The sequence below is a fragment of the Alternaria dauci genome, chromosome 1 (genome assembly GCF_042100115.1).
Source record: "Alternaria dauci strain A2016 chromosome 1, whole genome shotgun sequence".
NCBI classification, from domain to species: domain Eukaryota; kingdom Fungi; phylum Ascomycota; class Dothideomycetes; order Pleosporales; family Pleosporaceae; genus Alternaria; species Alternaria dauci.
The window spans coordinates 1793439-1820338 of record NC_091272.1 but is presented as its reverse complement, the minus strand read 5'-3'; the positions used below and the strand labels follow the sequence as shown (position 1 = coordinate 1820338).

The window sequence follows — 26900 nt, the reverse complement described above, 5'->3', positions numbered from 1 at the left end:
TAGTTGTCTAAAACGCGAAGCGAAACTTCTGCACGCCCGATGGGAAAAAAACAGATTACGATCTTCGTGCTGTAAATCCAAGATCTACGGGACGTGCGTGGTGGAAGCCCAAACTGCCGTGCCGAGCCGGACCAATGATGTGATCAATTTGAACCACTGCCGCGGAACTTGATGATGAACTCGTGATGTGTGCGCGTAATATAGATATAATTCGTGTCCGTGGGGTAAATGCAGCCCGTAAGCCTGGATTTTGCGGTGTGAGACTGTGATTGAGCGAGTCGCAGGGGAATGTGCGGGAATCTCGGGTACAACAGTTGTCACTGGAGCACCACGTTCAGGTAGTCATGTCACAGCTAGAAGTGGATATGTGAAGTAGGAGTGTGATGGAAGGTTGTGATCTTAAGCATTATGAACCGTAAACTGATGCTCTACCCATGGTCGAGGGAGCTCCGTGCGCCTACGATCGTCTCGGAAAGTAATCGGAGACAGAGAATTTTGGTCGACGGAAATCCTCAATGTCCTCCGCGAAGCAAGTCTAGGTACAACAGGCCGCCAAAAGACGAGTGGATATAAAAAGCGCCCAAATGAACAAATCCTCGTACCCTACGTGCAAACAGGAAATCTCGTGCAAGCATTCATGACTTCGTAAAAGCGTCTTCCAAACGCCTCGCACAAAGTACAATCAAGAAAGAGAAAGAGAAATCGCCCAGTAAATGAAACTCTTTAAACCATCTGGCCGGCATCGCTGGCGTTGTCGGAAGAAGCGCGCGGTGAGGGAACCCGGGTAGGGGCCTGTGACAGTGGGTCTGGTGATGAGGTAGGGTCACTGCCCCTACGCTTCTCGGATGTCTCAGCCTTGCTCAGTCTGCGAACGATTGCCTCCTTCGCATTCTCGCCATTATCGCACGGTAGGTACCAGCGAGAGATGATCATGCAGATACATGAGAGCATGAGATTGACACCAGACCACATCTGTACGGTGATGTACGTATTGTATTTTGTGATGAGATGACCAGAGATAACGGGACCAGTAAGGGCGGGGATGGCTGCGAACGTGTACATCATACCAGTCCAGTGGCCAAGCTTCTTCTTTGCGAAGTGTTTCGTATCAGGTGTAGTGTAGGAGCAGTTGAGGATGTTGCCGATAGACGCAGGAGGGAGACCAATGACCATACCGGAGAAGACACCGAAAACAACGCAGAAGGCAATAGCGTCGGTCTCTGATCCAGCCAATGTCCAGAGAACCAGTGTGAGCATCGACGCGGTGAACTGAGAGCTGATGTGCATATTGAGAGCACCAACTTTGTCCGAGAAGTGCGCGAGGAGCATGCGTCCGACAGTCGAAGCTCCGTTCATGATGACGAGAAGCCAGAATGTTTGAAGAGGTTTGTCGGTCGTCTTGGATGGGCTCACCGGGGAGCCTGTTCGGTCGCGAGTGCCAAAGCCGCGCACTGATGCCCACTAGAAATTGTTAGCTATCCGCATGGTTGTCAGAACAGAGATACTAACCTCTTCAAGGTTGAAGAAAACCGGATAGAACCCGAAGAACATGAACGCAACGGCAGCTGTGAACCAGCACCAAGCCTTGTTTTTGAAGGCTTCAGTATCGAACCAAGTCCTGAGCTTACCCCAGCTCTTCGGTTCATGATGCTCGTGGGCAGGGTCCGGTGTGCAGAAGATGAAGGAGAAGATGCATGTCACTGAAGTAAGAGTGGCCACGTAGCGTACTGCGTTGTTGAAACCAACCGATTGGATCAAGTAGCGGAGCATGGTGGGATAGATCACGCCCGCTACACTGGCACCACAAGCGACGTAGCCTACAGCAAGGCCCCTGCGCTTCGGAAACCATGTTGAAGCAACTAAAATTGGTGTCAGCAAGAACAATCATAGAGAGATGATGACTGTGACTCACCTTGGGAGCTGGAAACGAAAAATGTGCCCATACCCAGGCCAACTACGAGGCCTTGAGTTGCCCAGATGGAGCCAAAGTTTCCAAGAGCCTCAACGTCGCTGGGGTGCGCGACGGATAGCATAAAAAGACCAAAGGGTACAAGGAAAGTACCACAACCGATAACCTTGCGAGAATGACCTGCATCCAGAAGGCGTCCGACGACGTTCGAGAGCAGAAGCACGATGAAAGACTGTGTCGAGCCGATCAGGTTAAGTTCAAGCTGATCAATACCTCGGAGCGAGTGGCCAACATAGTATGAAGACCATGTGCCGTAGGCGTTGACTAGTCCCCATGAGTTGAACATGAGGAAGAAGCAGCCCAGCAAGCATGCGTAGGCACGCCATGATTGGGGCCAGTTAGGCTCGTCGAGTGTGTCGACACTGGCGTGTCGCGCTTCGTTTCGCATGGAGTTGGTCGCGGTTGGTGCTTCGGAGAGTGGCAGCGTCCCCTCGCTGTACTTCCGACTCTCTTTGTAGGTAGATTTTGTGGGTGGCATGTTGGCTGTAGTTGCTGTATGTGAAGGCCGTGGGGCGAAGGGGGGCAAGAGCAATCAATCAATTGAAGAAGCGTTTGACGTATGACGTGATAAGATGCTCAACACAGATAGCACGTGTTGGAGGGGAGGCGCTCAAAGGAACGCACTGGTGATGGATTGGTGCAGATTCAAACAACTGTCAAAGCGGCGGGGACGGGGTATAAGTATGGTACTCATGTGCAAACACTCACGGGAACTGGGGAACGAGCCTAAGGCTTGGGTTGATAGAGGGTTCTTTTACGGCTCCACTCTTGCTGAGCACGCGCGTAACCCCCATGTAGATTGTGGCTACCTTCTCCCATAGTGACGTGGTAGTCAAACCGGTCGTGTAATGGGGAATGGATGCCGCAGGGCACAAGCAACGCAAGGGTGCAAAACCAAGAGAAGCCAAGGCCATACGGAAGTCTGCACTCCGCCGGTAGCAGGGTATACTTCATTACTCTTTTAGAGGCTTCAGATGTCCTGCGGCCCAAAGCTTAGTGCGGCGCGTTAATCCGGTGGAAGAGCGATCAGCGGTGGTAGATTCTTCGGCACATCTTGCCTCTGGGCTTCCCCACGCTCACTCAGTGTCGTGGAAGCCATGCAAACCATGCCGTCTCCCGGGAGTTCCTTTGGATACTGGTAACAGAATTTGTTCCAAACCGGGACATTACCACCTCTTGTTACTGAACGTACGTAACACTAGACGGTACTGGACCACGCTGGGCGAGACTACCATGGTACATGGACCACGCATCTCCTTTCTCGTAGTTGCGTGTGCGAATATCGAGATTGCTCATCGGCTGTGCAGTCTTGGCTTGTTCCACCAAAACGAAGTTGTCGGTGGGCATAGACACTCGGTAGATGATGATGGGGGTCGATGCGTCTAACAAGGTTGTATAAAATAGCGGAGCGGGCCCCAGCGCTTGGCGGAGCGTCAGCGGGAGGCATGATGAGTGATGCGGCTCGATTGGGTCTGTGTGCCAAGAATGTGCTCGAGTAGTGGTGTACAATCCGCCTTGGCCGGCCCAGTTATATTGCAAGGGCCAAAGATGAGTACTCTCGCGGTACTACTGCTGAGACTTCTACAACTCTGGGCAGTCTTTGGATCGAGGCGGATGCGACGGCCGATAATCTGGATGAAGACGCCCAAGCCCACAGAGAGTGTGGACACTAGACACGCGAAGCCACCGTGGAGGAGGAGGGTCGAGTGTCACCCGCGATATCTCGAGTACATGACCGAGAAGTCACGCTAAAGTTGGCGGCGTAACAAGATCAGCGGGCCGGTGCAGTTCGTTGCTTCGTTATCTTCAGTTTCAACACAGCCACAACCACTTCATACAGCCAGGGATCGACGGCTAGGGCGCTCTGCCAAGCATGAGCACCCACGCTGGCGTTGATGCTTTGTTCTTCCCGCCGCAGCGAAGATATGCCCCCAAGGAAACGTATCATATTGCGAGTTTGTATCGGAGGATGCGGTTGTGGCTGCAGGAGATTCATCACCCTGCATTGCGATGACTCGTTCAGCGACGCCCACCTACGCCAGTGCCTTGCCGTCAGCTAAGATGCATGTTTTTGTTGACGGACGACGCGCGGAAAGCGGACTCCGCGATTCTGAAAGCGCATGCGGCGTGTTGGGGTAGAGTGGTGGAGAAGAGTTAAGGCTAGGGATCAGCGACGCTACCTTCAGAGAGTTTGCCTTGCCAAGGCTCGTTGTTGACTGGGGCCATTACGCGTTCAGGAAGCCCTTGCACAGTATCAACCCGATCCAGCGTCGAGACGAGCACCAGATGCTATTTCTAATCCGATCTGCAAACAAGTCCAAGCCCGATAACTTCCTAGGTCTGTGCAGATCTCCCCTGTCGGGAAGTGTCAAGAGCCGAGAAGAACCAAAGAAGCATCCCGCGCAGAACTGCGCTACACGTTACACAAATGACAAAGGCAAAACAGAACGTTATCTTGCCCGGGTCTTCGTAGTCGTCTTGTTGAATGACAGCCAGAGTTAAGCCTCGCCACGGTAGCGGTCAGCTGGCGGCTTCAACTCTCCGCCGCAACGGCTAGTCAGTTTCCTGTAATGATGGCGAGACACGAGGTGGGTTTCCGCGGACGCCATCGGCTACGTCACAAGTGTTCCACATTAGTCCCAGGTCCCATGGGGAGCAGGACCCTTTGAACACCGGGGCTTGTCCAACGCTCTAACGAATGTAACGAAGTTGTACCGGAGCCGGACGTTGAGTAACCGGTATCGTCATGCATGCTACTTTTCAGTGCCACATGCATGCTGCCGCAGTCAGTCCGCACAGCGGAACCATGTGGCGATTTAGCTTTCAAAGGCTGGCCTTTTGGGCCGGCTGGATCAGGCTTCCGTGTATCGTCCGTTGAGCAGCCTGTGACAGCGGAAACGGCGTTTGGGCCTCGATTGCAGTTCCACGGCTAGATGCTCGGAGATTTTGATTGAATTGACTGACGGTATCAATCGCGTGGTGCTGTCAGCGACATCTGAACATGATCTGTCGGTTCGCTTGTCCATGTGAAATTGCGGGAGCGCGGCCGTCCGCATTCTCGTCGAATAATCATCAGCGAGCGCGAGCCAAATTGTTGAGATTTTAGAACTCGTATCTTGTTGTGGCGGTAGGCATCCTACCTGATGTGTGTTAGCTCAACTCGTGGTCAGTTAAGGGGTATCAGTTGTCATCTCAGCACTCCCGCTGGTGCATGCGATAATGCCAAGTCCTGCAGTGAGATGCGAATTTACACAGGAAACATTTCCACCCACTTTAGTCCTTCGAGCCACATGGAAGAGAGCCTTTGCATCTCCGTTTCCACCGTCACTGATAGCGCTGTAGAAGAAACAAGCAAATACGAGCGGAACGCCACAACAAAAAACCCCTTGTGGAGGCGTGCAGTTTCCGTGCGTCAAAATCAGGCCACTTCAAGATCCAACTCCGAGACGCGATCCCGCACCCAATAGACGGCGGATTCGAAGCGACAGGCGCCGGGGGCGGGGCGGAGAGCGGAAGAGGTTGAAACGAAAGAGATGATGTTATGGCGAAGCGATTCAGATACCTCTTGTCGTCTGCTGGGCGCAACTGGGCGGGGCCGACTCGCCACGTTGTTAGAGGTCCGACGACTGTTCCGACTCGGAAACGACAAGGCGGCAACCAAAACCGACAACCGCCGCACTCCATGTCAAAGATCATTTCGAGTCGAACCGCTGCCCCTAGCATGCTTTGGCCTCTGGCGGAGCGGAAAGCCCAGCGCTGGCCGTGGCGCTGGGTTCCGAATTGCATGCGGCAAGGGGTTTTGCTATACGCCGACAAGATTTCGTGACTCGCAAAGAAATAATCATTCGGGCAATGACAACTGCGCTGACATGCACGCGCACTGCGCTGAGACCTCCCGTTGGGCGCCGCCAGGCTTTTCGATGCCTGCTTCGGCACCCAAGGCACTGCGAGGCAACAGGCAACAAGCAACAAGCGTCTCGCACGCTCACCACCAGAGTGTCCAAGCGCCGCCTCCGAGAGTACCGCGAGTTCAACAAATATAACATTGGGCTCGCCACAGGTAGGTGCGGTCTTGTCGTAATCAAAGACCTCTTGGAGTAAGCATGATCCTTTCATTCGGCCAGCGGCAGAACGCAGCCAATTCTATCACGTACTTGGCATGGTGTCTTGACAACACTCAAACACTACCTAGTCAGCGCTTGGGCAACACTCTGACAACATCCCAACAACACCAGCACTAGGCGTGGAAGTGATTTAATTACGCCATTTCGTATCCCAGACTTCGATAAAGTCAACCATGTTCTGCTGCAATCATCTTTTCATTCACTACAATTGTAGGCGAAACAAGCTTGTTGAAACAGCAGCCACATATGGCGACACCTGACACCAGTATCTTTTCTTTCCCACTCTACACGCCTACTCCAGTCTCTCCCTCCAGTACACCCCTCTCGGTCTTTTTCACTCCATCATTGAACGTTTCCGGTCAGACCCGCGAAGCGCCCGCCCCTCAACCCGGACGCATCCGAGGAAACCTACTTTACAAACATTGCTTTCATCCTGGCAAAACAAGCAAATGTTCGTTTTCAATATTTTCTAGATCCCTGGTGCTTACTGTCAACACCGCTACTCTCAATTCTTTCCATGACGTCTTTTCTTGATTTCAAACATTGATTATATGAATTTCGCGATACTTTCGGCGCCGCAGACATAGTACGCGCGTCAAAGTATTTGCAAGCAGAATAGGTTTGTTGAGGGGACCCGACACACGTCCGACCAACAAAACAATCATACAAAGAGGTGACAACAACAAAGTATGCTACATCGTGTTGTCACGACTTTGCTCCGAGGAGGAGTCAAGATGCTGTGGCTTGCCTAGGTAGAAGGCGTGGCTGCTGTTTGGCCACGCAATGGTATCATTCATTTTTCCTTGTCGATTTCATCTATTTGTCATGTCCTTGCCGTACTGAGATTCTTTTCCACGACTGGGTAAGATGGTCGTTCGGCACTCGATGAATTCTCATGAAATGAACATGGAAATCGTTGGTTGTCATGGTGCCTACTCTACTCTCCTCTCCTCTCCTCTCCTCTACTATACGTGGGACAGCTCTCCGGACAACTAAACGACTCGGCAGCGCAGGACAATGTCTCATTGGGTAATTAATAATGAGACGACCTGAGCGTAAAGACACACAGTTAGTTGACACGTCACACGACATTGCACCACAACAACCCAAAGCACGTCATGAAATACGAATGGCTGTCATTACTCTAGCTACAAATACAAGTTCGCTAGACGCTTGCCTCATAACGCCATGCTCCAGGGACGAAAGATTACTGCCCCATGTACGAGATCAAAAGCTGTAACAATCAGGTAAACAAATAAAAGCCCCCCCAACGCCACTACGTCAAGGCGCGGAAAGCAGAGCTGCAGATGGCCGTGGCCAAATCGCCCGAGGGGATATCGTGTCTGCAATTGTCGCATGTCCCGTCATCTACACACCCTTGATAGCAACGGTGCGCTCGCTGTTGAGCTTATCGGCATTTCGGTTGTGGCTCTCCTTCTTGCAGTCCTCGAGACCCTCGCACTTGTGGTCCTCGAGCATGCGATGACGGCTGCAGTGCCTGCCTTGGCAGAAGCCGCAATCGCCGACAATGGGCTGAGCGCGGTCCTTGCAGTCCTTGAAGGAGCAGCGAATCTTCTTTGGGGGCATGCCGCCGCGCAGTGGGAGTGCGAGGTGGAGCGTCGAGTTTGGGCCGATAGCGTAATCAGCCAAGGTGGTGTCGGGTGAGGAAAGGTGCTTGCCGGCGTGGACGATGCGCAGGTCCGAGGGCGACGAGAGGTTGGTTCGGAGCGCGAGCAGAGAGCGCAGAGTGCTTATCGATGTGTTTGAGGGGATTGTGAGGGGAATTGCTAAGGCACCGTGTTAGCCGTGTCCTGCTGTTGTGACTGGACAACGCGGCCTGTTCCGAGCGTCGGAACGGTGGCGGGAACGACTTACTGTTGCTGCCGGACACGGTCTTGACGAAGATCTGAACCGTGTCCTCGGACTCTGAGCCGGACGAGCTGATGCTGCTGATGCTGGACGAGCGGCGCATAGTGGCGGTTGCGACTGTGGTTATGGGTAGATGTTCGTGTGCGTGTGCGGAGAGGCTGAGTGAGAGCAGTGAGGCTGGTGTGATGACGATGACGCTGCGGTGGTCGGCGAGTTGTGGCGGCGAATTGACCGGCTAGATAAGGGAGATGGTTGAGCGGGTAGATGGTATAGACAAGCAGGAGAGGGTTGGGGCGGGTGCTCTAAGCCGCAGAGTGAATGGCTAGGTAGTAGGTAGGTAGTAGGTAGGTAGTGAGTAGTGGGTAGTAGGTGGTAGATGGGTAGTAGTAGTAGTGACAGATGGAGACGAAGCAGGTCAAGGTGACGCAGACCGCTTCTTAAACAAAGGCAGGCAAATGGAGCCCCATGCTGTCACTGGTGCCTTGGTCCGACCGATGGCACTGCATTGCGCTGCGCGCGCTACACTGCACACGACTCGAGCCGGCATGCGTTCGCAGCGCCGCCGTCCTTTGCCTCCCCGATGCAGGGCGGCTGCCACTACCATAGCCGACCTTGTTCCACGGTATTCCATATGCCTTTTCAACCCCCTTCAAAAACAAGACGCCACTCGTCGCCAGCCTTGCCTTTTTGCAAAGACTCAAGTCTCTTTGAATGTCGACAAGACGCTCGTGCATGTACGTCCACATCATCCCTCGCCCGACTTGCCGCTTGCATGTGACACGTATCGGCGACATGCCTCACCCACTCCTGGTATGCTACTTGTGACGTGCAGTCTAGATCGTGTCTCATGCACCCTGTATACCACCAACTCGCTTGTTGCCGCCGCCTCAAGGCCTCTAACACGCCGCCGACGACGGCAGACAGCAGACAGCCAGCCCCGGCCGCTCTGTTGTGTCGCATGAGGCGCATCCTTCGGCCTGCGCCAGTGTTTGCGATTCGTGGCGCGTGCATGCCGGCTATGCGCTGTGTAATGCTGTACCACTATCGTCACAAAACAACAGAGCCCATCATCATCATCATCATCCTTGGTCTTGACCATTGCCTTGCCGCTTATACTCGACATGCTTAACCACACATGCACAAGGCCTAATGCTCCGAGTCAATGCAGATATGCCGTTGATCACTTCGAGTCACGCTACCGTCCGCCCATCATGTCGTCTGTGCGACGACCGCTTAGATCCGTGTGCAGTCGGAACCTTGGTACTCGAGACACGTTCATCGCACTGTACGCCTACATGGTCAAACACCTTCCAAACATGACCTTCCCCACACGCACTTTATATCCGTCCTGTCACATTGCCGTTGCTTCTAGAAGCGTTTCACCCTCTTCTGAATCGCCTTGGAGCCTGTACCAATATGTTTATTACTACCTTACTATCATACAGTGCACCGCTTCCAATCCGTGTTTACAACATGCTCTTTGGGAAATCCTTCATTGCTTGTCGTACACCCAAGTCGCCCAAAATCTCCTCGGTACCCCCGAGAATAGCATCAAACTTGTATGTGCGATGGAACTCTTCGATCACACGACCCATTCCACTTTGGGTGAGTCCGCGACCTCCGAAGATGTTGACGGCCTCGTCGGCAATCTCGTGTGCTGAGCGAGTCGCAAACGACTTGAGCAGACCAATGGGTCCGCCGAGCAGCTTCGATTGTTGCGCGTACGACATGTGCGTCATCTGGTAGGCGATGGATTCTAGCCATGCTTGGTTGGCTTCGACGTGTGAGATCATCTTGGCAAGCCTGGGGTAGTGTAAGTACGAGCAAGGCAGTAGGACAAGAAACCATCTCTCGATGCAACACTCACTTCTGACGGATAGCTGGTTGCTCGATGAGCTTCTTGCCAAAGACAATTCGCTGGTTGCACCACTTCAAGCACTCCTCGACAACGGTGCGGCATTGTCGGATAACAGCACAAGCCATCATGAAGCGCTGCAGAAGTGAAGATACAAAGTCAGTACATGTCTCACAGACTCTTTGTAGGGCCCGGGCTTACCTCGTGGTTAAAGTTACTCATAATCACAATAAAGCCCTTGTGCTCTTCACCCAGAAGATGGCTCACTGGTACCTTGGCGTTGTTGAACTCGACGAATGCAGTACCCGCCGTTGTGGAGTAGCTCGTCTTGATGAGCTTAGTCTCTACAGCTTCATCGCGTTCGATGAGCAGGACAGAGAATCCCTTCTCGGTTCTGCAGCCTGTGACGAAGTAGTCGCAGAACATTCCATTGGTGATCCACTTTTTGGTGCCTCGCACAATGTAATGCTTGCCGTCTGGAGTCAATGTTGCAGTGGTCCTGATGCCAGCGACGTCAGATCCGGCAAAAGCCTCGGTGATGGCTAGACACATCTTCTTCTTGCCAGTCAAGACCTCGTTTACCACGCGCGTCTTCACCTCAGATTCGGGCATCCACTGCAAGACGGCTGTCAAGCTGATGGTCATGCCAGCCATGTTTCCGTCTTGGAATCCACGGGCGTTTGCGCGCACGCCTTCCTGTGCCTGAACGAGATCATGGAGGTAGTCGAATTCCTCACCCTTGACAACCCCCATGAGGGTCTTGCCATGGAGATGCTTTCCAGCCCCGAGACGCATGGCCAGCATGCCGTTCTCGGCCATTTTGTCGATCAGTTCTTGGCTGATATATGTACCGTCCTTCTCCTTCCGTTGCGCCTCGGGTGTGATGTGTGTGTCAACGAACTTACGGATTTCCCTCTGTAGTGCCCGGTGGCTCTCCTTGAAGTATGGGCTCTTGAATTGCGGTCGCAACCACAAAGGCTCTGCGTATGGTACTGGGCTCAGATCGCCAGGCTTTCCGACAATCACCTCTGACTTCTCGCCCTCGATGGTGCCGATGCATAGCTCCTGGTACTTGTCCAAGACCTCCTGTCTGTGTAGATTGTAGAAGGCCGTTGTCGCATCTTGACCCGCTACCTGCTCGAGCACGACGGAGCCGCCAGGGTGGGCGTCGACGAAATCGCTGAGATCGTAGACTTTGTGGTCGATGATGCACCAGAGATCTTCTGGCGTGTTGTGCGAAGCGACCGACTCGCGTGTGAGCGTGGCGTGGGGCATGGTAGCGGTAGTAGGAAGGGACGCGACAAATGGGCGAGCAGGGAGCGACGCGATGCACAACAGAGCGGTTTGGACGAGTTTAGGATGAAAGGAGAAGCGGTCGCCAGCACTGTACTACAATATACGCGTCTCTAGACGTTTGACCTCGGTCTACGACATGAGCTAGCCGGCTCCATGCAGCACTCCGTCTTGTGTGGAGCTGGTGCAGCGAACATCCGGGGAACATGCCGAGGCATAAGAGGTAATCATGTCTCTAACACTGCTGATTGGTTGTAACATGCCCACGGCTTTCCAACAGCAACCACGGATTCCGCTTTCTCCGTGCCAAAGTCCTTGCTCTATTAGTCGGCGCAAGATTTACCAACCTCTGCACATTATCGTCAAGTCAGTCCACTATAGAATCTGCCCTTCAATCAGATCTCGCCGTGTGGGCGTCTCACCCTCACCGCAACCTGCCGTCTGCATCAGTGACCCATGACGTGTCGTCAGCATGGCTCCGCGTGTTTGTATTGCTCTCTTTGTTCTGATCTCTCACTTCGTCTTCTGCCATCATATCTATTCCATGCCGAAGACGATGTTGTGAAAAGACGACATTGGAGGCGAAGCGCAGCCGTTTTCTCTCGAGAACTTTTTGATGTGTTACTCGGTGTCCGACCTAGCCAAAAGATAGCATAGGAGACAAGAAGAGCTGGGGCGAAAGCAATATCTGGAAATCATCTGTACATGCTAATTTCTTGACGAATCTCGTAGGATTTTCGGTGGTAAATCACTCGCGGCAGATGCTACGCAACAATCAAGCCGACCAAGTTCCCTCCGGTAGACCTTAAGACCGATGATCTTGTTGTTCGCCATGAAAGGTCGCACGAGCTCAGAAATACATACTGTACTCCCATAGGTCAGAAGTAAATATACAGGAGAACGGAGAGTGTCTCGTTTCGTGGCGTCAAAGTCATCTGCTAAGACTTGGGGAAGAGCAGTCGATATAGCAAACAAGCCTCAATTTCCAGATGACAGAGTTACTTCTCATATATATTAACCACCCAGTGTTTTCTTCCGCACAATTTATTACCCCGATACACTCTCACCAGGAAATGTGCCTGTGAAAGCAAGCGAGTCATGTCGTGCCCCTCCATTCTCCATCCACTCCAGACACCCCGCCATGCCCTCGTTGCCTCGATAAGAGCGCCTGCTCTTCTGCCCCTCCAATAGTGCCGTAATCGACAGCGTGTTGCTCAAATTCCCGCATCTAGTAACCTTACATGACGCTGCCAACGCTGTGTGGACGAAGGTTGGACTTCCGCCAGTTTTCCAACACATGCGCACAAATGCGCTCCCGGATCCGATTAAATTGATTTCACACGCCAGCAGAAAAGCGCTCATATACGAGTTTTCAATCATCACATATGTGACTTAAAATGTTCAAGCATGTTGCTACTCGTATGGTTGTAGGAGGGGTGATGTCTATTTCAGCCCTTGAGTATCATCTAAACGTCTCCATCAAACCATATAGTCATATGTCCAGCCTCTCTTGCTCGTGTACGCCATATCACCCCTCGAGCTTCGCCAATGCCTTCCTCAGCTCATCTTCCCTCTTTCCCAATACAGGCAGACCTCTATCCACACAAGCCCTCTGGAGTTCCTCCTTCCCAAGACCCGCCCATCCGCCATCTCTCTTGATCAACCTGTTGTCTGTCCTCAAGTACTCCAACTTCTTCCTAACATTGCGCTGTAAGAGGAACTTGGGTGGTGTCAGAGGTAGCCAATCAAACAGTGCGGGATAGCAGTCGAGTTGTGCGGCGGTAAGCGAGAGTTCGTAGAGCGTCATCTCGTTCCAATTCTTCGTGGTGACTGGCATCGACAGTCCACTTTTCGGTAGAGAAACAGATATCGCGTCAGAAGATGCGCTGCCAATAGGTGGGCGGTCTCGGCTCATAAGACGCATGGCGTCCAGAGCGACCCTTCTTAACCGGTCTTGCCGCTTGTCCTCGAGCTTCCGTATCGTGCGTTGGACCTGCTGGGGTATTCTGCACGCCTCGGGAATTACAGGCGTAATGTACATGACAACAATTGGTAGCCACTCTCCAAGTAACAAGACCAAGAGGCCAAACGCTGGTAATCTCAACGTGTCCAACCTGCTTCTCCGCACGACCTGCCATTCCGCTCTTGTCAGAACCTCGCTCATGTCTTTGTTGGGTGTTTGAGCGGCCTTTTGGCGCAGCGTCTTGGCGAATTTTGATGTTTGTCGGACATGCGAAATGCCCGTTTTGTAGAAGGTGAGGTATGCGCGACCGGCGCGATATAACCACTTGACAAAGTTCTGGTCTGGTTCGCGTGCGGGAACGGATATTTCGGGGGCATAGGTAAAAGGTGGTGGGTTCAGCTTCTCCTTCGCTCGCAGCGTTGGGACGGTTGTAGCCGTCGAGGTGGGTGTCTGTGCGGGAACGAGGGGGGAAGATTGAGGCTTTTTGGCAAGATGCAGAGAATTCGGGTTCTTGAGTGCATTCGCTTGGGTTATTTTGGCAGGTGGTGGCATGGCCCCGTCGTATCCTGTCTTCTTTGCTGGCGTCGCTGAAGATGAGGCATGCCGTCTGATTTGTGTCTCCCACCTCCTTGCTTGCATCCCCCATTGTACAATATTCCGGGACCCATCATGCCATATCTGACAGCTCAATGCAGGCGTCGGAGCCCGGATGCGTATGCTGCGACGGCAGTTCATGTTTGCGAAGTTGGTATAGAAAACGTGGGAGACATGTCGTGTTGGAGCGGACGCCCAAGAAAAGACTGGGTCGCCGCGGAAGGAACACACGCGACGTCATGACACCTCGCGTTAGCGCTAGCTCGACTTGGTCGACTAATGACTGTCATGATAAATGCATGTTGCAAGCTTGCTGCTGGATTGGAGTTGTGCAGCTTTATTTGAGTATTTGAGAATATTCCCCGTCTATCTCATGGTTGACAGTACATCACCTCGTTAAAACCATTGCTCGCGCCTTGCTGATGCCAATATATACAAAAACGCGAAAACGTTGCAAAAAACGCCAATTTGCCTCTAAGGGGTTGGAAGAAACTCCAAGCACAAATGCATGGCATAATATTGTGCGACCATCAACACCTTGCAGAACGCTAAGTCAGATCAAATCAAAATAGGAAGCTACCATTTACCGGAACCAAGGAAATTCGTAGAAGATACAAGGATCCAACCGTTACAAGCCAGAAAATATGAGTGTAAGTGTAGCAAACCCTTGAATAGAAGTGGTCAATGTGGTAGGGCCTCATCCGGAATTTGCAACGCACGTGGACGGGGAAGGTAGGCCGTCGCCAGGAATTCTATAAGTCGCGTGGGTTAGGACGAAGTCGCCAGGAAGTTGTCGCATAGGTACTCCATGAGGTTGCTGCGCGGAACAAGGATGCGAGGGCCTTCGAGGTTCATCATTCAGGGCCAGGCGAACAGCACGAGTCCAACGGCTTACTGTGTTTTCGATGAGCTGGTTCGTGGGAGATACATGTCAGGGGGGTTTGGGTGGATGGCGCAGTCGGGTGTGCTTGGTTGGGATATACAGCATGTCGATGCATGTGCGGATGGAGTGGCATACAGGATATGGGTTATTGTAGCAATGTCGGGTTTATCTGGTGGTAACTCCCGAGACAGCCGTGTTTGATATCTAGGATTCTGGCTGTAGGGAAATAGTTTGCTCAGCGTTGATACTGAGCGAGCTGGGCCATGATTTCAGACATGTCTGGTGCGGGGCCAGCTTGGGTAGGCGTTTGCACTGGTGGAGCGGCGGCCTGGCTCTGGTTTGCGAAGAGAGAAGCAAGTGCGGGGAACTGGCTGCTCAGCTGCGCAAGATGTGGCTGAGCCGAGCCACTGAAACCGGGGGTTTGAACAGGACTAGGCACCTGGGCAAGCAGGCGTGCAAGATCGGCATTTAAGCCTTGATTCGGCGCGGGTTGCGCGTTTTGGGGTATGTTGTTGCCAGACATTGCACCGAGCAACTGTGACAAGCTAGCACCGTCGAGGGATGCTATGAGATTGGAGATGTTGGGCTGAGTAGTTGGCAGAGATGGGAACGGGTTGCTCGGTTGAGGGAAGTGCGGTGGCAGAGTCTGACCGAATCCGTACGAGGATGATGGCGGCATGACTGGTCGCAACTGGGTTTGTTTGGCATTGTTGACGAGTAGACCGGCCGTCGTGGGGTCAAGATCGGCATATTCTAGGAACACGAGTCAGTCGTCACTCATATAAGTCATGGGCGATCATACCATTGAACTGGACGTTGTTGGCACCACCACGTCGGTCGAAAATTTGGACGCTGACCTTACCCTTGGTCAGACCAGTAGTATCCAGCCTTACAATAGCTAGGACCCCTTCGAGGATTTGTCTGCGAACTACAGCTGGTTCCGGGAATCGACCACTCAATATCAAGACATTACTACGTAAGTTTTGCGAGCGGAAAATGTCCTCGACGTAGCGAATAAAGTCACTACAACACTGTTAGCGCCTGCTATCGCACAGCAAACGATGATAATCAACTTACCGAGGAAGGCCCTCATTGAGCACGAGAATCTGGATGTCAGGTACTTCGTGGGGTAAACGGCGTCGAAGGTCCAATCCATCTTCTGTATAGTCGCGACGTGGAGACGGGCTTCTGTGTCTCCGTGGTGGTGTTCTGGATCGGCTACGATATCGCGTATCGAACCTGTCGCGGCTCCTGTCTCGTGATCGTATGCCCCGAGGAGCCCGTGGCGAAGGCGATCGCATAGGTCGGTAATCATCCCGGTCGCGAAAGCGTCGATCCCTCGGCGACATGGAGTTTGGATGTCCTACATAACGATTATCCCTGGGCGCCGGTCCCGTCCCGCCCCTAGTGTAATCCGGGGAACGCGAGCGTCTTCGCGGTGTCGGATTCGGTGGTTCGATCTTCTTCGTGTTTCGCTGGGGCTTGGAGATTTCAAGGTCTATTCTCGTTAGTCGACTGTCTAACAGTGGCGCAGAGATGTAGCTTGACATACGCATCTTTCTGCCACGCACTGCCTGCCCTTGTTCGGCATCCAGGGCCCTGCGACATGACTCCGAGTCCAAGAATTGAACGAAGCCGTATGCCTGCTTGATCGATATCTGCGCGAGTCTGCCGTGGCGGTAGAAACGATGGAAGATGTCGCGCTTAGTGACTTTTTCGGTGGGGAGGTTTCCTAGGAAAAGGTTAGGCGCATCCTTGGTGCCAAAACAATCCCATCTCACCAATGAAGAGACGCGAGCCCATGGGAAACTGGTCCCATTGCCCCTCTGTCACAAACTTTCTCTCTTGATCCAAAAACTCCTCATATCTTCTATTCACCTCGGGCGGCCACCTCTGGTCCTCGTCGTCGGGCGTTTCGCTACGTTCACCCGGCTGCTGCTGCTGAGCATGGGCAGGCGTTGCAGAGAAGTTGTGATTCGGCACATTCATGGGCTGAAAAGAGCCGTTTCCTCTCTGCTGGGCATTGGGCGCTTGCTGATTCTGTGGATGATAGGATCTGATATCATCGTTGGGATCATAGTTTGGGTGTGTAGCGGGCTTATCTTGGGTAGGTGGTCTCGCAGGGAGATGTGTGGCCGAGGGCAACGACGAGGCATGGTGTTGTGTCTGCGGTGACTGGGCGGACACTTGTGCAGGAGCATATTGAGTCGAGGGCGCATTGTTGGCAGCAGGTGTCAGAGAGTCCAACAGGGCTTGTACGTCAATATTGGAGCCAGAATGCGCGTCAGTCTGGTAGTGAGCGCCTTGGGTAGACTGGGCGGGCGCATGCTGTGCAGCATAGGCATTGTCATGGGAGTATGGGTACGCAGAAGGAAGACCTTGACCAGACGCGTGCTGCGCGTCACTGGCCGAAGCAGCGCGCGACTGATGCTGTGGGGTGAAATTCTGCATTGAAGAGGTACCATGCGGCTGCGTACCCATGCTGCCACCAAAACCAGTCGACTGAGAGAACGTCCCCGGCGCATCATGTCCTCCGCTCTGTACGCCTACAGTCTGGAAATTGGAGGTCGCGGACTGGTCGGCGAAGTACGGCGTGGACGTGTTCGCGTTCGCGTTCGCGCTGGAGCTGTGCGCCTGCTGGGGAAAATAGGGCGCGGAAGGAGCTGCAGAGTCGGTGTTGCTGAGGGAGACATCATTATAGTTTGCATCCATGTGCTCTACAAGGATGGGAATGTTGGCGGGCGACGGGACGTTTTGCGGACGCGGGCTCTCCGGCGTCAGTGACTGGTGCCGTACGTGCTCAGCTTCTTGCGGTGGACTGGAGTTGGGTCTCATGTAGACTGCGGAGCCAGAGCGCAGAGCTGGCAGACAAGGCGTGGGTGAAGGGGGAAGTCAACTCAAAGCATCTACGGAACGCACCGTCGCGACAAGGGCTGGAGAGCTGCAGCAGATTGAGCACTAGTAGTAGACGAAAGAAGTAGAAGAGGAAGCCGATGGCGGGGCTGGCCAGGTGCTATATGATGGTCGAGGGTTAGATGGATGCGATGGCAGACGCGCGAAAGCCACAGGTACGGAAGCGAGGAGCGGGTCCCGCAAAAGTGGCAAGAGATGTTGGGTGCAGTGCAGTCAGGCAAGGTGCAAGAGGGAGTGTGGTGCAGCAGAGGTTGGGACACGGCGCAGTATCGACTCCGAGGACAGCCTAGAATGTCCAACTTCTCTGGTTAAGCTTTGCCCACGTGATGCGCTCTAGTGCGCTTCTAGCGTCCGTTGTGTGGTTAAAATGGTCTTTCTAACCTTAGCCTGTGCACATGCCTCTATAACATGATTTCATCTTGACAAAGCCCACCCCGAGCACTTTGCACAAGCGGTGATGCTGCCTCGACGTCTCGTCTTCCATTCGCTCGTCCCGTTTCAGGCTCGAGCAATTGCCAGCAGTGCTACTGGCGACGAGTTTCGCGCAGCGCGCACCTGGCTCGCAAACCTTGATGCAGAGACGATCCCCCTGCACAGCATTGGCGAACTGAGCTTCAGCAGATCATCAGGCCCCGGTGGCCAGAACGTCAACAAGTATGACACACTACAATAAATTTCCAACCTCGCGCTATACTAAAAACGTGCACAAAGAGTCAATTCAAAAGCTACTCTAAAGGTGCCTCTGGACGCCCTGCTGCACCATGTCCCCGCCGCTCTACATGGCGAGATTAGACGTTGCCGCTACGTAGCTGCAAGGTCAAATACCATCATAGTGCAGGCCGACGACAGTCGCAAGCAGAGCGACAATGCCCAAAGTTGCTACAAGCGCTTATACGAAGCCATTGCCCAGGCCGGACAAGATGCTGTGCCCGCCGAGACACCCGCAGCACAGGTGCAGCGTGTCAAAAATCTGTACGTTTTCGTCCAATCCGACGGCCCTAGCGACGGCCCGAAAGCTGATAACCGGCCAGACAAAAGTCTGATAACGAGCGCCGCCTTAGGAGCAAGAAGCAGCAGAGCGCTAAGAAGACATCGCGGCGAGGCCGGGGTGATGAGTGAAGCGGTCTGCGGGGAAGCGGCTTGCCACAGCATCATTGATCAGCTTGACGCGCAGGTGACGTGGTTCGACCGTTAAACTGTAGCACGTCTCACGACAGTGCGAGTGTGGCCGTAGCGGTGTAGCTTATGGCGTTCGATCCGATAAGAGATAGGAAGAATACTTCATGCAGGGAGTGCTCGGTACAATTAGTGTCTGCTGACCAAGGTCTCTTGATCCTTTACGCTTCCCCCGCCGACGACAACTTCTGGAGCGTTTCGTTTGCAGGCCAGTACTTGACGCCCGTCTGGGCCAACAACTCTGAATCGTCTCTCTTTCCCTGCTGCCGTAGCGATTCGGCCAATCTAGCGACCTTGTCGCCTTCACCATCCTCCATGGCACGTACGTACTTGCGCAGTGCTGCTCGCGATGCCTTTTGCAACGACAAGTCGCTATCCGCAAGTAACCGATGTAGAGATAACAGCCGTCGGACGGCGATCTCGGAAACCCTGACAGCCTCGGTGGGATATTGCTGAATGGTGGAGCTTATCGTGTCCAAGGCCCTGCTTAACGCAAGGGCGATCTCTGGGTCGGCAGGATCGCAGCCAAACAACTGCATGCGGAATCGGCAGATGGCGGTCTCTACGGCTTGTGGAGAATTATCTTGCAGGTAATCTAGCACGTGCTGCAAGATGCGCGGTATGCAGGCTAGCTGATCAAATTCGGCAAACATGTCGAAGAAGTTGTCGGCGAGTTTGGACTTGCCCTGGAACTGCTTCATGGCGGAATCAAAGACTGCCAGCGGAATAGCGCCAGTGAGTACTGGTGCAGAGGCCAGGTTCTGCAGGGCTACCTCATCCACACCATCATCCTGCTTCAAGCTGGGATTTACATCCTCTGCGGTCACCTCGGGGAGCGCAATCATGTCTTCATCCCCATCCTCGTCTGTGCGCGACTTGTTTGTGCGATCAATATCCAACCCGAGAATCTTCCTCCGGCCAGCGATCTTGCCAACGTAGATAGTCTCGAGCTTTGCATACTCGAGCCACATGACCTCGGAATTCTTGCAGAAGCGCAGCCCTCGCTGCATGTAGCTTCGCGCATTCGTAATGTCCGCCTGTGTATCCATGAAGTAATTCGCCGCGAGGATCCATATGTCAGGCTTGGTCGGGTGGAGTCGAGCGACAGAGGTGAAGATGTCGTTTAGTCTTTTGTATGCCTTGTCCCTGCGCGCAAAGTCGATGTACTGCATCCATAGCACCAAGTCGCCCGGGAACTTGCGCGTGGCCCGATTGTAGAGAAAGTAGATTGTCCGTTGGCCAGAGCCCTTGTACCGTACACCAAGTCGCTTTACTCGCTTGCGGCGGAGAGCATCGACGCTCTTTTCGAATTCAATGTACCGCATGTAGTCCTCGGGGTGCGAGCCTCTGGCATTGATAATGTGTTCAAAGTCGGAGCGCTTCTTCGCTATGGAGCCGATCTCTTCCTGCAGGTTGTTAGAAACCATGGCATAGCGCGAATGTGCGTCCATCTTACCCGTGTGAAGATTTTTTTGCGCTCAAGCTCGTTCAGCTCCGTCGCCGACTGCTCGAGGTAGAAGCGCGCCTTGTCACTCGGTCCGGCCATGTTTGCGCGCGCGTCAAGTGTGTGTTGCTGGCAGACTTGAGATCAGAAAAGTTGGCCGCGCTTTAGAAAAAAGCCAGGCTAGAGCTGCTCCCGCCGATAGCGCCTTGGCTGCGGGCCTCGGAAGCGCGAACCCTGGCCGTGGCAGCTTCAGGAGACTCGCGTGTCTGACGACTGTGAATCATCAATTCACGACGCTCTTTTGCTTCTTTCTTCTCCTCCAATGCTCGAGCGTCGCTGAGAGGCTACCTGCATCTTCTACAATGGTCAAGGACAAGGACGGCGACACCGTCGCTACGGTATGCGCGGGCAGACCTCACCCCCGAGAGCTCCGCATGCTCACAAAACGTAGTTCAATGGAAAATGGATATCATATTCGCATACCGCCATGGCCTACTGTATGTCCACATGACACTCCAGTGATCTTCTGTGCTGACGGCAAGTACAGGTGCCTTCGTTGGCGCCCTCGTAGTCGGAATGTAAGCACTTCCAAAGTTGACTCTCAACTACCCCACGACGCGACTGAACACCCACAGATGGCTACACTACCACAAGATTGTACAGAATGAGTTCTACGTTAGTCCCATGCTGCACATGAGGCTTTCAATCGACTGATCAAATACTCAGGGCTACCCAGATGAATGGTTCCCATCCGTGTCCGCGACTATCGGCGACCGCTACCCAGAGCGTTCAGTGTTTATGCTCTTCATCGCTCTCACATCTGGTACGGAACAAGACCGGACACATGGACGACTATACTGACATACGTAGGCCCCCGATTTGCCCTGGTCGGCCTCTGGTACATCTTGACCCGTCGTCCTAACTCGTCCCTCCCCACATTCATCGCTGGCGTTGGCATCTTCCGGACCTTGACTTGCGGTGGATGGACATATGTGACCTCTACCGACGACCACGACTGGCACGACATTTTCATGATCTCATACCTGGTCGCAACGCTTCCTTGGACCTTGGGCTGTGTTGCCCTCAGCCCCAAGAACCCCACTGCCCTCAAGTACCGAAAAGTCCTTGCTGGCAGCTTCTTCGGAACCCTTGTGCCATTGATATACTTCTTTATTCAACACAAGGTGCACCGTGTTGCTGGAGGTATGTCATCTCATCGTATTGTCCTGTCCTCGTTAATGTGTTTCTAGCCTACACCATTTACGCTTTCTTCGAATGGGCCCTGGTTCTGCTCGATGTAGGCTTTGATGCTGTTACGATGATCGAATTCCAACACTTGGAGGTTGTCGTTAAGGATGTTCGAGGTGTATCCCGCCTGTACGTTCCTCGTCTCCCGATATAGATAGACACTCATCACCAATGTATACTTCTTGCGATCATATTCTGACAACACACCCCTTGTAGTGCGGGCTCCAAATCTACGTCAGACAGCATTCAAGAGTAAGCTGTCACTTGATTGCGGAACATGAAGCGTTGCTGACGATGGTAGAAAAAACAAGGAGATGAGCGCGACCTTCGCAGGCGCCTTTTCCTGGTCTGGACTCATTTACGCTGCAGCAGATGTGTACAATGGAGTAAGTGGCATATCAAGATGCTATTAGACGCAACTGACTGGTTACAGTTTGTCTTCTGGTCCATGCTGACTTCACTTGGCGTCTGCGTCTGGTGTAAGTTCAACTCCTGCTTCACGATGGTAACGCCCTTGTTGATGACATCTAGACTTCCCGCTTTGGCACATGGGTATCTCTGGCTACGAGGCCTTGGTCATGTGCACCGTCTCTCCATTCTTCCTTGGCATCAAGCCCGTACGCTACCTTGCCACCCGCTACATCTGGTTCTTCCATTTGCTCTCGCTTTCCGGACTTCTCGCGTTTCTCGCAAAGACGCCTGTCAACCGACTATTTGCTGTTGGATTCGGCGTATCAATGTCATGCCTCGCATGGTGTGCTACTTTCTTCGCCGAACGATCCCAACCACATCGTCTCGAAGCACGCATCTCTGCTTTTGCTATCGGTCTGATAGCTTCTAGTGTTGCCAAGTTTGCCTTTTGGACAAACAATCCAATCTGGCCAATCATGCATGAAGCGAACGGCGGATGGAACAAGACCGGTCTCGTGGTTGCTTTCGTATCGATGCTTATATCGACCAGATCTACCGCCAGCTCTGGTGCTGATGTGCCAGCTCAGGGCCCTACTAAAGGATCGTCTGTTTTTGCGAGCTTTGGTTTGGCGGGAGTCATGTTCGCCATGCACTCGTTGCTCTCCGATTCGAGCACGATGATCTCTTGGGTATGGGAAGGCTACCCCGTTCGGGGCCCCCTGGCTGTTCCCCATGGCACTTTGACTTTGTTAGCCATGGGACTGGGTCTTATGATTGGATTGTTCGCGCCAAACCTGTCAAAATCATGGGCCTTCTATGGCGTAGGTTCAATCGGTGCTGCCGTCCTAACGACCACTAGTCACTGGTCTGGGTTCTATGGTGCCCTCGTTCTTGCCGTGTACACCATGGCAGCAGCACCCATCCTGATTGCCCACGCGGCGCGCCACTCACCAGGCCGGACTTTCGGGCTTGGATTCTTGGTCTATAACTTCATGGTGCTCTTCCACGTCTGGGTTGTAGCCTACGCGTTTGTTCCCGGTGGCCCGCTCGTCCGCGAACATACGGACTGGGTCATGACAGCCATGATGCTCCAAATCGGCGCTGGCGTCTTCAGTGTCTCCGCGCAACCGCCTGCACTCAAAAGCTACAAGGGCAAAGCTGTCATCACGGCAGCCGCTGGTAGACAACGGTCCTACTATCTGTACGTGCTCGGTGCTCTGGAGCTGATTGCCATTGCTACCGCCTACCTACGCTTCCCGTCATATGACTACACGCCCTACCACCCCGAAACCAAGTCCATTACTGCTGGCATCTGGACCATACACTTCTCCCTTGATAACGACATGTGGTCTTCTGAATACCGCATGCGTGATCTGATCAAAGAAATGGAAGTCGACGTCATAGGTCTCCTAGAAAGTGATCTCCAACGCATTATCATGGGCAATCGTGATACAACGCAGTTCCTCGCCGAAGACCTAGGCATGTATGTCGACTTTGGCCCGGGCCCGAACAAGCACACATGGGGCTCAGCGCTCCTCTCCAAGTTCCCAATTGTAAACTCGACACACCATCTCCTCCCGTCGCCCGTCGGCGAACTCGCGCCCGCCATCGAAGCCACAATCGACGCATACGGCGAGATGATTGACATCTTCGTCTTCCACTCGGGCCAGGAAGAGGATCCCGAGGACCGCCGCTTACAGTCAGAGTATCTAGCTGAACGCATGAAGGCTACGCCCCGCCCTGCCATTCTCCTATCGTACTTGGTCATCAAACCTGGCGAGGGCAATTACAACACCTATGTGGGCGAGAAGAGCGGCATGAAGGATATCGATCCGACGGACTGGGATAGATGGTGCGAGTACATTCTCTTCAAGGGCTTGAAGAGGAGTGGGTACGCACGTGTTTCCAGACATACCATTACGGATACCGAGTTGCAGGTAAGTTACTCCCTCTTTGTCCCGTCAATCATACCGGAATGAGTACGTACTAATGATGTTTGATGCAGGTGGGCAAATTCGTCGTTGGCGAGCCAGAGAACGGAAACGAGCTTGTACATGAATCACAGGTTCCTGCGGGCTTGAGGTTCCCGGAACTGTTCAAGGGGCAAGGTGTCAGGGGCCATAGGTATCACGTCTTTGATGAGCCGAGATATTATGCCTGAGGTGGAGGCACAGGCTGAACAGATTGGGAGTGCCGGAAAAAGGAGATGTTCTTCTACTGAGAATTGACTTGTACTGTATGATAGTGGGAACGGGGAAATTACAATTGTAGTGTTATTTCATCGTCCATGTCAGTTTTCGGATACTACTTGTTGTCCACTACCGACACAGCGCTTCATGTGCTGTTGCCTAGGAACACAGATGGCTCTACAAGAGCCATAGCAGGACGCCCATACCCATGCATGCAGTGCGCAAGTATTTGCCACGCCCAGTTCGTAAAACCCTAAATGCCGAACCCATACTTTTCGATCATTCCTTCATCCCTCCCATGATCGTCATCATCTCCCCAATTGTAACCTCCCCAGAAGCTGTTGGCTCTCCCTCCCATAGTAAAAAAAAAACACGCAAATGCATTGGATACAGTGTGCGTCACGCTCATTTCGCAACAGCCGCACTCAGAACTTGTGTCCTGAAGAAACCTCCCTTTGTCCTCTCGATGACTTGCTGGTAGACGGACTGTGGTGGGTGGTTCATGACGACTGTGCCGGCTTGGTAATCGATCTTTGCATCTACACGAGTGTCCCGGATGAGGTTGACAATCCACTTCTCACCCTCGTCTTGTGAAAGACCGAGACGAGTCGAAAGATCCCTGGTCGTATATTAGTGTGATGCCAAGTGCGTGGAAATGGCCAGTACTCACTTGATGTCAATTCTCTGGTGAATCTTGCAGTAGCTCTCCGAGATGAGATGCCTCGCTGCATCTACAAACTGTTCCGCCGCACCCAACAGGAAGAAGTCGTTCTTCAGAATCTCCTCAGTCTCGCTGAGCTTCTTCTGCGCCTCCTCAAAGTCAAAGTCGATGTACAGGGCCTTGATGAAGTCGGTGACGGGGTCACTGTATTCGTAGCCCTCTTGTCGCACGATCCTGATGAGATCCTTGAGCTGCTTCTGGTACTGGTTCGAGTTGCGGCCCCGGTTGCGGCCGGTGATGACGGCAGCCGAGAGGTAACGCAGGATCCATGGGCAGTTTGTCTGGATGGTGTTGATGTATGCGGGGGAGAAGAACATGTCGGTGAGGGTTTCGCGCGAGGCTTCGTGGTTGAAGAGGGGGAAGAGGGACCAGTGGATCAACCAGGTGCGGTGCTGGAGCTGTGCGAGAGGGTTGTTGAAGAGGCGTGTGTCGATAATCTCCTTGAGCTTGTTGATCTCCTCCATGGCCGAGTCCCAGTTTACGGAGAGGATCTCGCAGGCGAGCTTGCCCCAGGTGGCTTCGCGCTCCTTGTCGCCGTCTGTAGTCTGTCATGACACGGAGAGTCAGTAAGCAGGCCAAGTGCAAGCGCCATGTTGTGCAAAACATACCAGAACCCTGAATCGGTAGAGCAGCTCAGCGGCGTGGGGGTATACGCCGCACGAGTACTGGAACTGGCCAAACTCGAGCAGCTGGTTGACCATGTCCATGTCAACACCATGGCTCTCCTTCAAGTATGCCAAGTTTTGCTGCTTGTCGCTCCTCAGGTTTGTGACGACGTTCTCGTCGTCGAGCAGGCCGCTGATCTTGCTGGTCGCCTCGTCGAGCTGGTCGCGCTTCTTGAGGACCTCGTCGCGCTTGGTCTTGAACTCGTCGGACATGTCGTCGAGGCCGTGGACTTCCTGGTGCAGCTGTCCGACGAAATCCGTCATGTTGGTGGGCTTGAGGAGCTCGAGCAGCAGCTTCTTCTGCTCGACGGTCTGGTCGGCTTCTTCATCGCTCGAGAAGTTGAGGAGCGGGTAGATGAGGTGACGGTCGAGGTTGGGCATGAGCTTGGGGAGCAGCGAGTACTGTTCGGCGACGTTTGCGCCGCTTGCCGCTGAGTCGGCCATGTTGGGTGGATGTGGCAGGTTGTGCGGGTGCAACGTGGTGGGTGAGGGTGGTGGGCAAATTCGCTATGTCGGCCGTGGCGGGGTGAAAAAACCCGCGACTGTGCGCAAGCGAGGAACCCTGTACGCTAGACTTGTGGTGTTGAGCCGCAAACCATGGCAGCAGCCTTCACGTCGCTATCGCGTTATCCGCCTCTTGTTCGCTGCTGCGCTTGCTGTACTTGAAACGGGCACCTCCTCTGCCACAGCATGCCTCGCCTCCCCTCTCTGCTGCCGCTGCTGAGGCCATTGGCTGCCCCCAGAGCAGTCGCATGCCGACAGCACGCCCGCTTCTCTACACCCTCTTCCGAACTCCCACCAACCCCGTCAACGCCCCACGAGGCCCAGCGAGCCGCCGGCCTTGCAGCAGCAGAGTCGCTGACCGAAGGCGACAGCGCCCAACCGCCCCAACCGAAGCCCACACTGCCGTCCAAGCATCCACGAGCCGACAACAAGCCAACCCAGAAGCCAAAGACGTCACGCGCACCCAAACTGTCTCTGCCACCGCCCAAATATGCAGTCTCGAGGTCAGCCAACAAGAACCTGCCCATCTACACCGACTACAAGCGAGGAGGCAACCTGCACCTGACAACAGTGCGCAAAATCACTGGAGACATATCGGCGCTGCGCGACGAGTTGAGAGTGTTCCTGAACAAGAAGAACGAGGACGTCAAGATCAACAGCGTGACACAACACGTCATCGTCAAGGGCCATCATTCTGGTGAAATTGCCGAATTCTTAAAGGCCCGGGGCATGTAATCCCACAAGGGAGAGACGTGTTTCACGGGAAAAGAATGGAGCGCAGAACAGAGCGTACAGACGAGTATACCTCTGTTGTAGCAAAACTTGTATCATATGGGAAAGAGTGCAGACGATTAACCTTGGCTACCATCAGGCGCCAAGCAGCGACGAAAGAGCATATTGTACATATTGTACACCACCACGACTGATAGAAGTGACGTCACAAACTAAACACCCGAATCGCATTACTATTATGAGTTTGCTTTTATCTGTACCTCTATATCACTGGTACAAGGCCTCGGTATTTCCCAGACACTTCATTCCACGTGTCGACATTACTGAGCTTCAACTCCGCTCTTGTC

General features: G+C 53.5%; 10 protein-coding genes across 10 annotated transcripts; 3 read left to right on the top strand and 7 right to left on the bottom strand.

Moving 5' to 3' along the window:
* Positions 1–723: 723 nt before the first annotated feature.
* On the bottom strand, positions 724–2447 carry ACET3X_000573 (uncharacterized protein; the record flags this gene model as incomplete). Its single annotated transcript, XM_069447883.1, has 3 exons — positions 724–1461; positions 1510–1859; positions 1913–2447. The coding sequence occupies 3 exons, from the start codon at positions 2445–2447 to the stop codon at positions 724–726; spliced, it is 1623 nt and encodes a 540-aa protein (XP_069310815.1).
* Positions 2448–7461: 5014 nt separating this feature from the next.
* ACET3X_000572 (uncharacterized protein) lies at positions 7462–8065 on the bottom strand (the record flags this gene model as incomplete). Its single annotated transcript, XM_069447882.1, has 2 exons — positions 7462–7880; positions 7969–8065. 2 exons carry the CDS (start codon positions 8063–8065, stop codon positions 7462–7464), a joined length of 516 nt encoding a protein of 171 aa, XP_069310814.1.
* A 1363-nt stretch (positions 8066–9428) lies between these two features.
* On the bottom strand, positions 9429–11267 carry ACET3X_000571 (uncharacterized protein; the record flags this gene model as incomplete). The annotated part of the gene is made up of 3 exons (XM_069447881.1): positions 10019–11267; positions 9830–9954; positions 9429–9765 (listed from the first exon to the last, which is right to left on the bottom strand). Exons 1-3 carry the CDS (start codon positions 11090–11092, stop codon positions 9429–9431), a joined length of 1536 nt encoding a protein of 511 aa, XP_069310813.1. The 5' UTR covers positions 11093–11267.
* Positions 11268–12638: 1371 nt separating this feature from the next.
* ACET3X_000570 (uncharacterized protein) lies at positions 12639–13625 on the bottom strand (the record flags this gene model as incomplete). The annotated part of the gene is made up of 1 exon (XM_069447880.1): positions 12639–13625. The coding sequence occupies one exon, from the start codon at positions 13623–13625 to the stop codon at positions 12639–12641; it is 987 nt and encodes a 328-aa protein (XP_069310812.1).
* Positions 13626–14785: 1160 nt separating this feature from the next.
* Positions 14786–17385, bottom strand: ACET3X_000569 (uncharacterized protein; the record flags this gene model as incomplete). The annotated part of the gene is made up of 5 exons (XM_069447879.1): positions 14786–15303; positions 15353–15573; positions 15628–16048; positions 16103–16282; positions 16332–17385. 5 exons carry the CDS (start codon positions 17383–17385, stop codon positions 14786–14788), a joined length of 2394 nt encoding a protein of 797 aa, XP_069310811.1.
* A 535-nt stretch (positions 17386–17920) lies between these two features.
* Positions 17921–18582, top strand: ACET3X_000568 (uncharacterized protein; the record flags this gene model as incomplete). The annotated part of the gene is made up of 3 exons (XM_069447878.1): positions 17921–18117; positions 18175–18435; positions 18495–18582. The coding sequence occupies 3 exons, from the start codon at positions 17921–17923 to the stop codon at positions 18580–18582; spliced, it is 546 nt and encodes a 181-aa protein (XP_069310810.1).
* Positions 18583–18800: 218 nt separating this feature from the next.
* Positions 18801–20185, bottom strand: ACET3X_000567 (uncharacterized protein; the record flags this gene model as incomplete). Its single annotated transcript, XM_069447876.1, has 2 exons — positions 18801–20045; positions 20096–20185. The coding sequence occupies 2 exons, from the start codon at positions 20183–20185 to the stop codon at positions 18801–18803; spliced, it is 1335 nt and encodes a 444-aa protein (XP_069310809.1).
* A 260-nt stretch (positions 20186–20445) lies between these two features.
* ACET3X_000566 (uncharacterized protein) lies at positions 20446–23903 on the top strand (the record flags this gene model as incomplete). The annotated part of the gene is made up of 12 exons (XM_069447875.1): positions 20446–20481; positions 20535–20580; positions 20631–20661; positions 20719–20758; positions 20810–20906; positions 20954–21286; positions 21334–21460; positions 21548–21583; positions 21633–21717; positions 21765–21810; positions 21863–23679; positions 23748–23903. 12 exons carry the CDS (start codon positions 20446–20448, stop codon positions 23901–23903), a joined length of 2850 nt encoding a protein of 949 aa, XP_069310808.1.
* Positions 23904–24336: 433 nt separating this feature from the next.
* On the bottom strand, positions 24337–25761 carry ACET3X_000565 (uncharacterized protein; the record flags this gene model as incomplete). The annotated part of the gene is made up of 3 exons (XM_069447874.1): positions 24337–24550; positions 24602–25197; positions 25261–25761. 3 exons carry the CDS (start codon positions 25759–25761, stop codon positions 24337–24339), a joined length of 1311 nt encoding a protein of 436 aa, XP_069310807.1.
* Positions 25762–26007: 246 nt separating this feature from the next.
* Positions 26008–26556, top strand: ACET3X_000564 (mitochondrial 54S ribosomal protein mL49; the record flags this gene model as incomplete). Its single annotated transcript, XM_069447873.1, has 1 exon — positions 26008–26556. One exon carries the CDS (start codon positions 26008–26010, stop codon positions 26554–26556), a length of 549 nt encoding a protein of 182 aa, XP_069310806.1.
* Positions 26557–26900: the final 344 nt, after the last annotated feature.